The 12321-nt window shown below is 47.8% G+C and overlaps 1 protein-coding gene across 3 annotated transcripts in view; it reads right to left on the minus strand.

Annotated features, from left to right (window-relative positions):
* SLC44A3 (solute carrier family 44 member 3) overlaps nucleotides 1-12321 on the minus strand; it is a 94525-nt gene that overhangs the window by 51270 nt on the left and 30934 nt on the right. For all 3 annotated transcript variants that reach the window (XM_019919312.3, XM_004322417.4, XM_004322418.4), the window contains one exon: nucleotides 9531-9717. In XM_019919312.3, coding sequence (XP_019774871.2) covers nucleotides 9531-9717 — 187 coding nt within the window. The remainder of the gene's footprint in view (nucleotides 1-9530; nucleotides 9718-12321) is intronic.

The raw sequence follows: 12321 nt of genomic DNA on the forward strand, positions 1-12321 counted from the left end.
GGTCTGTGCAAAGGAAGTGGGAGAAGATAATCATGCCGTAGAGCAAACTAATTCCACAGACTAAGGCTGGTCTTAGTAACTCACGCTCTGTGTTCTGCTGAACAAGAGTCACATTGTGAGACATAGTGCAGCAGCTTGGTTTACAGAGAGAAGTTAATATTTTATTGAACAGTGGGCTCATTCTGGCTTGGAAGCAACCTCTGATTCAGGTAAGGCGCTGATAAATGCTTATGCTTTTCCAAAATGGGTGTGTTTCAGAAAAGCATTCCCAATCCCAAACGAGGTGACCCCTCCCAACTAACAAGCAAGTGTAGGTAGATCAGGTGAGTGGAGACTTGGAGAGCCACTCCTGGAATAGCAGAAGTGATGGGGCCAGTCAACATGCACGCTGATGCCCCCACAAGGTCACCAGTGATGGGGACAGACTACAGTTTGCAAGAACAGGTCTACGACATCACACATGGTTCGGGGGGTGGACGACGTTTCCAAAGAACAGGAGGGATGATTTCCTTGACAGACAAAAGGCAAGTAAGTACAAAGGCCCTGGGTGCTAAGGGGGGATCGTCTCTCCTTGGGGCTGCCCTGTGCTGCCAGGGGCACATTCACATACCTCCCAGCTTGGCACACAGATGGCGACAGTCAGCAAGTAGAGAATGGCTAAAGGGATAAATCACGATCCACGCAGGCCTTCACACCCTTGGCATTCTGCACAGAAGCAGAATTCATAAATTATTCTTGACTGCCTACTTGCTTTTGAACATCTTTACTGAAGCCATCATCTACTTATTTTTCTGGTTCCATTACACCAGACTATTTAAAGGTTTTCCTTTAGGACAGGGATTTTCAACCTCTCAACGTAGCAACTGGCATTTCGGGTCAGATAATTCTTTGTTAGGGGCGGGAGGGATGGAGGCCTGTCCTGTGCATCGTAGGATGTTTAGCAGCTTCCTTGGCCTCTACCCATTAGATGCCAGGAGCTTCTTCCCTCCCCTCCTCCAGTTATGACAACCCAAAATGTCTCCAAACATTGCCAAATGCCAGGTGGGGGACAGAACTGCTGCTTCAGAACCACTGCTTTAGGCAAACATTCTCCGAAGAATCAGGCACTCTGGCTTCAGGAAGAAGCTTAGGGTGGGGCAGGCGTGTTTATGCGCACAGGACTGCCCTCTCCTGGATGGCTGGGTCGGTGCGGGCAAGAGCCTCTCGTCAAAATACCAGTCGCTTGGTTACTAAGGACCATTACCATATAGCTACCACTAAGTGTAGCTAACGCGCGTGGGAACTGGATCCCAAGATGAGATTGATCTAGGGGGATGGCGGTGGAAAGGACACTGAACTGGAAGAGGGCTTGGTTCCAATCTCAGCTTTGACGTTTGTGATAAGCAACCTGGGCCTTGGTTCTCTTATTTTAAAGATGAAGTGGGAAGATGAGATGAACTCCAGGGCAGTAGTTATACAGTGTGAGAGTCACGCAGGCTGAGATTCACATCTCTGTTCTGTCTCCTAATGGCTGACCAACCTCAGGCAAGTTATGAGGTTGTGGGACATTTTAAAATCTGTTTCATCATCTGTAATCTGAAGACACTAATACCACTCCCTTGTTGATTCCATCTAGTCTCACGGCTCTAAAAGCCATACACATAGCTGTTACGAGGATTAAACAGGTAGGTGCTTAGAACAGCAAATACTATATAAGGTCAGCTATAGTTGAGGTACAAGTAGGTATGATTCCAGTTCTGAAATGAGCAAATATTTATTTAGCATATACTGCATGCTAGAATTATGCTGGACATGAGCTATCAGGGGAAAAGATGAAAAAGGCAAACACAAAAATCAGATATCATCAGAGTGAATATCACATTTGCTACATTAGTTTATTCATCTCCCCTTCTTCTGGACTGTTTATAGTTCCTCCTCCAACCTCTAAGAGTTTTTCCCATCCTCGCGCTCAGTCAGTGGCCTCACTTCCGGTTTCTCTGAGAAAACTGAAGCAATCGGAAAATCTCTGCTAGCACCTACCCCCATCTCTACCCCTTATCGTCATGTGTCCATAACCGGCCCCCCCCTTAATATGATAAACTGTCTGTGATCCTAAGGCCAACCCCTGCACTAGACCCCCCTTTCTCACCTACTTGAAGATATCACTCCAGAAACTTTCCCTCTCTTTCTTGCTTCATCAGAATATTCCTCTCTACTGAATCATTTTTAATCACCTCACATCTTTAGAAAACAACCCTACTTTTTTGTGTGTGTGTGTGGTACACGGGCCTCTTACTGTTGTGGCCTCTCCCGTTGCGGAGCACAGGCTCCGGACGCGCAGGCTCAGCGGCCATGGCTCACGAGCCCAGCCGTTCCGTGGCATGTGGGATCCTCCCGGACCGGGGCACGAACCCGTGTCCCCTGCATTGGCAGGCGGACTCTAACCATTGAGCCACCAGGGAAGCCCCCAAACCCTACTTTTTGACTCCCTTTCCTCCTCCAGCTTCCTTTCTAGTTCTCTGTTCCTATTTACAGCCGAACTTCTAAGACTGTCTCTTATTCTTTCCAATTCTTTTTTCTCCACCTTTCTCTTAAACTGCTCTAATCCTGATCCAGCCCCCACGCTTCTCTGAAACTGCTTTGTTTCACTTCCATGTCGCTAACTGCAATGGTCAATACTTAGTTCTTACCTGATTTGTCAGCAGCACTTGACACATTGAACCCTTCACCCCAATTCCAGGACAGCACATTTTTCTCCTCCTGCCCACTGGCTGCTCCCTTTCAGTTTCCTTTCTTTATTCTTCCTCGTCTCCAAGACCTCTTAACATTGACATGCTCCAACGCACAGTCCTTGAATTTCTTTTCTATCTACACTCATTCAAATCTCATGGTTTTAAATACTATTCATGTGTTCCCCAATTCCCAAATGAGGTCTATAGCTGGCCCTCTCCAGAAACTTCAGACTCAAACAGCTAACTCCCTACTTGACATCTCCATCCAGCCGTCTAAAAAGCATCTCAATCAACACAACTAAAAAAGAACTTCTGCTCTTCCCCGAAAACACTCCAAAGTCTTGTCCCATCTCAGCTGATGGCCATCCCATCTTCCAGTTGCTCAAGCTAAAAAAACCTCAGTTTTATCCCCAACTCCTCTTTCTTTCACACCCTTCATCTAATATCCGGAAATCCTTCAGAATATGATATGTCACACCATGTCCACCATTACAACCCTGTTCTAAGCCACCATCACCTCCTCCCTGGAGCACTGCCATGAAAATGTAAGTCAGATCATGTCACTATGCTGCTTAAAATGCTGTAATGACTTCCCATTTCAGAAACAAAGTACCTATAATGGCCTACAATGCCCCAGGATCTGACCCTGTGCTCTGACACTCACCTGAACCATTCTCTCCCTCGATCAGGTCACTCTCACTGAATGGGCCTCCTTGCTGTGTCCCCAGCACCTCTCCCTCTTGCTGTTCCCTTTGCCTAGAACATTTTCCCTTCCTTTGCTTAGTCTCATGGCTCTGCCCTCACTCCCTTCAAATGTTTGCTCACAAATTATCTTCTCAACAAGGTCCTCCCCAGTCACTCAATTCAAAATTGGACCCCCCTCCTTAAGCATTTCCTATTACTCTTCTCTGCTTTATTTTTCTCCTCACCACTTATCAACTTTTAATATACTATAAAATTCACGTACTCATTTAATGCCAATCTCCCTCTAGCTTCCAAACTAGAAGGAGAGCTGTATCTCCAGCATCTGTAACAGGGTCTGATATAATAAATGTTCAATAAATATTTGTTGAATGAATGACTGTATGAATGAATGAACCAACCTTCCTCAAGTAATACATCCTATCATAGAGATTTGAGACAACTTTCTAGACGTCTTCCTAGAGATCATCATTATATCCCGGAGGAAAGGCATCATGCAGCTAGCTATAAGTCTGGGTATTACAAGCAAGCTTTAAAGCATTTTGAAAGACTGAGGTGATACTGATATCATATTAATGATCAATGTAAATGGCAGTTTCTCAAGGGAGGCAGTCCAGTTGGTTGGGATAATTTCCCAAAGGATGCAGGCCCGACTTAAAAGGGTTCTGTATTCTGGCACATTCTGTGCACTTGGCCTTGTCCAGCAAACGGGCTTAGTGTTCTGCTGACACCCATCCTGCCTGTGCCTCCTGCTGGTTCAGCTTCTGCTCTGACAGCACAAGGATTAGGGAAAAAGAGAAGAAAATCTCACTGACAGCGCACCTGTGGTTCACCTAGTTCCTTCTGTGTATACATGTCATTTAACACAACATTGATGTGAATTCACTTCCTGACTCAGCACACACGTAACTGAACTCACTCAAGGGCTGTGCACTGACCGCAGAGACAGAAAGAAAGAGACACAGTCCAGGCCCTCCAGATGTTCATTCTCTTGAGGGAAGACAACACACACGTCATTATCTTGCATTATTGTTTTTTATAGACCTTATCACTACCTGACATCATCTATCTACTTATTTATGCTCTCTTTCCCCACTCACTAGTACCTTTATCTGGTTCACCGCTGTATCTCAGTACCCAAGCCGCATAGCAGGCATTTGAGGAATATCCGTTGAAAGAATGAAGAATATAAAAAACGCAGGGAAAAACGAAGAAGAAATATCTAAGTATGCCTGGGCAATTTATAGGAGATTTTCCAAGAAATATATTACTCAAAACAAATCTTGGATAATGACTAGTTTTCCATGAAGTTTGGGGGAAAAAGTTGGGGTGAAAGTTAGGAAGAGGAGCAGATTCTAGACAAAGACCACAGCAGGTGCAAGGGCACCGGGATGTTCACAGAGATTGTTTCCCCTCACATTTCCCCACAGGGACCATAAACTTCTGAAAAGCAGGGGCTGTTTTAAATTTCTCCTGAGCAATCTCCCTTCCCCCTGTTCCTAGGACAGGACTGGGCCACTAGGAAACTTTTGTGAAATAACTTTAATCATCTTCTAGATCTCTGATAACTTAAAAAAGGACAATTTTCTTTGAGACTGTGTTCTCAAATATAACATGCAGAGCAGAGAATAAACCACAAAGCTGAAGCGAGTGCTAGACATTGTCTAGTTGACATTAGTTCCTAATATAAGGAACACATACTGTCCCTTATCTGCAGAGCAAAGCTCTGGTCCCATCTCAGCCTCCTAACATCATTATGAGGCAGCCTGGGGAAAGCACCATTTTTCCACTGTATAAAAGGAAAACGTGAAGCCCAGAGGATTAACATACAAGGAAGGCTGGAGCCATCCTGGATCCCAGGTCCCTTGACTGGAGACCCTCTGTCTGACCTTGCTGCCTCCTTTCCAAGCATGGTCCTTTGCCTTTAAACACGCTGAGCACATCCCTGCGATGACCTCTTCTAACTGCAGTACCACTGGGAGAGAAAGCCCCCCCTTCCCCAAATGGGCCTCTTTCTTCTACTGTTCTGACTGTGGGGCATCCTGACCACCTTACGGTAACTGGGGGTCATCAGATCAACTGGGCTCTTTCCAACCTGCCAACTGCACCTACTGGATTCCCAAGGTTATTTCCGTTTTCCTGTAACTGCTATTTTCACTGGATTTAGTAGTCACTGTCACATTGCTGGTGGCAGACAAGTCCCAACTGACTCGTTACCATCATTACTGAGGGCCTGGTTATGCTCCACTGAAACAATCCTCAAACAAGCCAGAGTTTGTCAACTAGTTAAGAGACTGATTGACAGTCACTAGAGAAATAGTTCATCAAAAAAATGGCAAAAAGTGATCAACCTAAAGTTCACTTTTTCTGCATTTTCTTTTCTTTTTTACACATTAAAATATTAACTCATTCAATCATCTGACGCAATAAAAGTCTTACAGTATTTACCCACTGAGGACACCCCACAGCATTGGGAACATTGGGTGAAGACTGAAGAGAGAGCCTGAGGGTCCTGGGACTTCCTGAGGGACATGAAATGAGAGAGTCAGGTGCCGTGCAGGCATCTCTCACCACCCGGATCACCTGGGCACCTGCTGAAGATCAAAACAAGCAGCAGATGACCTGCCCAGGCCCAGAGCCCATCGTCCGGGCCCTGCATGAAAAGGCCTTTGAAGTCAAAGGGAGTTCTGTGCACCTGGGTCAGCCCACAGGTGAGTGGAGAGAAGAGGCAGGTGGCCTAAGGGGACGGCGGGTCTGGTCTCTATGACGCCCAGCCCCGGGGAAGGGGGAAGGCAGTCGCTCTGTGCGACACCCTCTCCTGTGAAGCCGAACGTCACCTGCCCACAGACCCCTACAGTAGGTCCTGGGCACCCGGTTTCCTCTTCTTGCCCTTCAACTCCTCTCACTTTTGCTCATTTTGCTCCTTCCACAGATAGAGAAGGGCTGCGCTTTAATATGTGACCTCTGATGTGTTGCCTTCGGCCCTACAGAGCAGCCCAACCTCTCCCGGCCCCTCCTCTCAGTCCTGTGGCCCAGGCCCTGGGCCCAGCTGGGGCCGAAGTGGGGGAACTGAAGGACAGCCCTACTAGCAGCTCACCCCCAAGCTGGCCCTGGGGCGTGTTCCTCTCCAGCTATATCCCCAACTCCCAGGACCGGCTCTCGCCTTGTCCCCTGCGAGCAGGCTCCCTCCTGAGCTTGGACATGACCCCACTAAATCCCCTTTGCCTTTTTCTGTACTTTCCGATCTTCTGGTAATTTCCAGCCCATCCTCCGAGAAGCCTTCCCTGACTCGCAAAGGGGGTTGGAGCCTCACTGTGGTACTCCACAGCTCCCCAAATGTCTCCTCTTGCGATGCTCATCCGCCTTTGCCATCCACACCGTGGGGAGAGGTCACCACTCTTCCCAGCGCCTTGCCAGGGCCTCGTCCCCCCAGTGCTCACCTAACGTCTGTGCATTAAAGAACGAAAGAACGTGTCCTGCTCCAAATCATTGAGGGTTTAACCACAGAGACAATTCCCTTCACTCAGACTTAGAGCCCATAACGACAGCGGGGCGGGCAGCTGTACCCTGGAGGCTGGAGTAGGAAGGTCCCTCCCTGGTCCTGAGCTGTACTTCCCAGGGCCTCACCTCTCCTCTGTGATTCTTTTTTTTTTTTTTTGTGGTACGCGGGCCTCTCACTGCTGTGGTCTCTCCCGTTGCGGAGCACAGGCTCCAGACACGCAGGCTTAGCGTCCATGGCTCACGGGCCCAGCTGCTCCGCGGCATGTGGGATCCTCCCGTACCGGGGCACGAACCTGTGTCCCCTGCATCGGCAGGAGGACTCTCAACCACTGCGCCACCAGGGAAGCCCTCCTCTGTGATTCTTTAGGGCGAGGGCCCAGCACCACAGTCCACCACCAGGGCGTCAAGCCCTGCCACCTCCTGCCACACCTCACTCCCAGCCTGATCTGGCTTTAGCTTCTGGCCCTGTCATGTTGCCCTCTGGCCGCAGGTCCCAAACACCACATTACAGGCACAGCTTGCATTCACCAGCCAGCTGCTGTGGTCACAATACTGCTTCAACTTGAACAGACAAACCTGAGGAGGTCTAATTTGATCTCCTAGCTTTGTATCCCAGACACAGGGGACATGCGACGTAGTAGAAAGAGCACAGGCTCTGTTCTAGAGCTCTGGCGTCAGTAAGAGCCATCACACTTTCTAGCTGGACCTTCAGCAAATTGCTTTCTCAGAACCTCAGTTTTCTTGCCCGTAACTTGAACATAACAACACAGGCATCGAAAGGGGGTTGCGACACTTAAAGGAGAGAACATAAGACAGCACCTAGTGCAGAGCTTAGAATTTGGGAAATTTTCAATAAATGCTTGCTTTCCTGGAGGCACTGAAGCCATTGCTTCCCTTTCCGCCAGGACTAAGACCACATCAAGGGAACGAGCTGGAAGATGCTTGTTCAGTGTTGCCCTAGTTAAGACTTCCAACTGTCTTGCAATTTCTGTTCTTTCATCTTTTCTTGGTAACAGAACCTCTTATTTTTAGGCTGTGCATGGCCGCCACCAACGAAATGACATTTCCTGTCCCCCCTTGCACAGAGGAGTTGCCATGTAACTGGGATTTGGCCAATGGGTGTAGGTGGAAGTGTTGTCATGACTTCCCTGCTACCTTCCTCACAGCCCAATAAGACGGGGTGGTTGGAACTCGAGTGTCTATTTCAGCTCTGAGGTGGAAGCAAGTGGTAGGCTGTGCAACAAGAAAAAAGGTGCGTGGGTCTGTGACCCCTGGCAGCCCATGCTGGCATGGGGTCTCCTCCCGTGGGCTTCATTTACATGAGAGAGGAATTGCCCGTCATCTTGTTTAAGCCACTGTTTTGAGGTTTCTGTCACTCTCACACAAAACTCATCCTGATTGATTACTCTCCTGTAATCAATTTGAACAAGGTTCCCTGCTGGATAATTTTTGGAAGTGCATTGCAGGCCTTCAGCAAGCTTCCAGAGACCCCTGCCAGAAGAGACTGCCCCTAGAGCATCTCTAAGCTGGAAACATGGGCTTTCAAGGGCTTGGACCTCCCGAGAGCTGGCTGCCCATCTTGAAGTAATCTCCATGGGGTCAGTTGACTCCAGAAGAGAGGTAAGAGAACCTAGTTTACTAAGAATCTACTACATGTAGTTATTCCTACATATACAACTGGAGCCTACAGGGAACAGAATAGACTTGCTAAACATTAAGAAATTATGTTAGCCTGTTGCTTTGACATCTGCTGTGGTTCTTATCTGCCTGGTGAAAGTCTCCAAAAGCAACTTGCTCTTTTGTACTCACATCAGAGTATGAGTTTGGGCCTTAACTAAATCAAATGGAGGAGTGAGTGAGAGAAGATCTAGAGCAGTATCACTCAAAGTGGGGGCCACAGACTAGTGGCCTGGGCTCACCCTGTATGTGATTAGTCCACAGTGAGATAAGGAGCTCGTACCAGAAGTTAGGTCAGCTGCATCATGAGGCCTATCGTCTCATTCTGCTGACTTTTTTTTTTTTCACAGCAAGACTTTCTTGATGGAGGAAGTGATGGAGGGACAGACATTCTGGCATAAGCTCCTTATCCGGTGTCAGACACCCCTTTGAATAGCACTGTTCTAGAATGTGGTTGCTCTCTTACAGGGATCCAAAAAAACATAACCCTACCACAAACCAAGTGAATCAGAGTCTCCGAGGATGGGGCCCAGGCATCTGTATTTTAGTAAAGCACCTTAGCTGATTCTGAGGAATATCTCTGGTGGAAAACCACTGTATAGATATGACAGCAGAATGGAGGATCGTATTGTCTTCTCAGGAGCAAAGCAATGTGAACATCTGTGCACACTTGCTTTAAACTTAAGCTTGTTCTTCTGAGCACAACGTTTTAACAGGGTCTTTCCCGGGTTCTTTTTTTCACATACTGATACAAAAGAGGAAAAAGAATTTCCTGCTTTTTCTCCCATGACAGAGACCCAGGCACCGTCACTGTTGGCATCAGATGCCTTTAGCTGCTTGGGAAATTCGGTCCTTACAAAAACAGGCCAATGGTTCCAGAATGGTGAGGCCTTCCGTGCACGACTCCAGGGTGACGGACCCCACTCCCACTGCCCTTACCTGCTGTTCCCAGGCTCAGGAGCACGGCCACCCAGGAGACCCAGAAGAAAATGAGGATGGCAAACGTCCACAGTGGCTGGAACAGCAGGAAAGGAGAGTTGCTGATGGCTTTATTTGTGACTCGGAGAAGTTCAACTGTCAATTTTATTCTCTTTCTGAGGACAAAAATCAAGACGAGCAGAACTGCCTGGTGAGAAAGGGGTTAAATTATTCAAAATAATGAAGAACTGAGATGAGCTGAAAACAAACCCTAATATTTTATTGACATCTCAGCAAACAACTCTTTTAAGATAGTTACTCCCTATTTTTATTATAATAGAAGAGCCATATTCTCAAATACTAACTGAGCATCTACTATGTGCTGATACTTATGCTAGATCCTGCTGCTACAACAGTGGACAAGACACAGCCCCTGCTCTAAAGGAGCTTGCAATCTGGTCAGAGAATGAGAGAAAACGAGAATAAGGTCCTCTGGGGTCGGGGAACCGTCTATTTCTTTTTCCCTCCACAGCACCCAATATGCTCAGAGAATGCGGAAGGACGGCAGAAGGTCAAGGGGACACAAGTATGAGGGAAGAGGACAGTGATCGTGCCTCAAAGCAACCTTCTGTGCCTCCTCCTCTGCCGGCTTTGGCCTCCCTGTATATAAATATCATATTAAAGAAACAAACCTCCCTCTGCCCTCACACCGCGGCCCAGCCACCGTCATCTCTCATCTCCTTCACAGGAGAGCTTCTTCAAGTTCTAGTGCACACTAGCCATCTGCACGTCCATACCTGCACTCATCCTTCAGCTGCCTGTAAACCTCCGGACCCCAAGACTCTCCTGAAACTGCTCTCCCCAAGGTCACCTCATCTGACCTCCTGAACGTCAAATCCCACAAACATTCCAGATCTTGTTTGACCTCAGCATGGCGTGTGAATCTCTTGTCCCCTCCTCTTTTCCTAAAACTTTCTCCTTCGACTTCTGTGACTGCTGTTTCCTCTGGCTCTCCTTCTACTTCTTCAGTTGCTATTTCTTGGGATCCTTTGGGTGGTCTCTCCTACTCCTCTGTGGTTTTAGAATCCTTCTTAGATGCTGATAACCTTTAAATAAAAATCTCCAGGGTCCAGTGGTTAGAACTCCACGCTTCCACTGCGAGGGGCACGGGTTTGATCGCTGGTTGGGGAACTAAGATCCTGCAGCCAATTAAAAAAAAAAATCTCCAGCCTCACCTTTCTCTAGGTGCTGGATGAATAAGCACTTCAGTTACTGACCAGGTGCTGGGTGTCCTACAGTGTGTCAAACTCAACTTGTCCTGAACTGAATTCATTATCTTCATACAAACACTTATTTCCCCTGGATTCCCTACTCCAGTGGCCCTAATTTTCCTGGACTCTCCAAGAAAAAATCAGGCTCCTCTCTTGCATGCTTCCATCTTATCCCATACTTACCCTACTGTAGCACTCAACATACTCTACTGTAGATGTTTATTGCCTGCATTTCACATTACATCAAGCTCCTTGAGGGCAGGGCCGTCTGTTACTGCCAAGGACTGGCACAGTCCCAGCGCACAGCACAATCTCAATCACCTTGGACTCAGTTTCCCGATAGAGCTCTCAATCTATCCTCTCCTCTCTATTCCCAGGTTGATGCCACAGCTCAAGTCTCAACATCTTTCACCCAGACCCCAGTAGCCTCTGCACTACCTTCTGCTTTTAATCCCCTTAGCCCCCTACCCTTGCCTCAATCCCTCCTCCAACCCAAGCTAAAGGGATCTTTGTAAAAGGTAGAGTCAAGGATATCATCTCAAAATCCTGCTCAAAATCCTTCAACATCTCCCCAAAGCTCCTGGATAAAGATCGAAATCATCATCACTGTAAATCAGGATCTTCCTGGCATGGTCCCTTCCTGTCGAGGGAACTTTCTACAGGCTCCTCTCTTGTCTCTGTGACCCCTCCCATGCTACTCCCTTGGCCTAAGATGCCCTTCCTCTTCCAGCTGGGCTTGGGCATTGCTGCCCTCAGGGACCTCATAATCAAGTGGAGGAAAGTCAGAGGGCAGTGGGATAAAACTGTGCAAAACTGCTCCAGGGGTTGGGAACAGGGCCTCCTGCCGTAGCTGTGGGGACTGGCCTGAGGAGCCAGGGAAGATGCCCGGAGGAGACGGTAGGAATTTCCATCTCTGTGTCCTCAATGCCTAGCACAACCAACAAGGAAGAGGGACATTTTTTGTTGTTGTCGTTTTTTACTAAAAATTTTAATGAGGCAAAATGATACAATCTTTAGGCAAATAAACTTGGCTTCTAGCTCCCGAGTGGAATGGTAAAATGTGTGTGTTTAAATGTGTGTGTTTTTCAACTATATTATATATATATACATAAAATGCTCCCCTCACGTTCAAAGTACACCAGGATATTGACCACAAGTGATGAGTTAACTCTAACCAGTCACTTCCCCAGTCTCAAGGGAGATCCGCATTACCCACTGGGGATGGTGCTAGGGGTGCTGGCTGGGTGGGGTGGACAGCAGAGCTGACTCACCACAGGGGTCAAGACTCAACTTCACCCTTCTGGGCTCTAAGATGCACCCCTAGGCTGACACACTGAGGCGAGCATTCGATGCCATTCATCCCATTTTCTTCATCGCTGCTAGTGGTTTTACTGAAACCACTGAAATAATATTCCCAGGCAGCCCCCCTCATAGGCCGCCATCTCTCCCCGTGTACCACGTCACGGCGTTGCTAGCCCTGTAATTCATCTCATCGTGGGGCCTGTGCTACCTTCGTGTTGTGTCTTGCCAGGTCCATTGCT

The sequence above is a fragment of the Tursiops truncatus genome, chromosome 1 (assembly GCF_011762595.2).
Source record: "Tursiops truncatus isolate mTurTru1 chromosome 1, mTurTru1.mat.Y, whole genome shotgun sequence".
NCBI lineage: Eukaryota > Metazoa > Chordata > Mammalia > Artiodactyla > Delphinidae > Tursiops > Tursiops truncatus.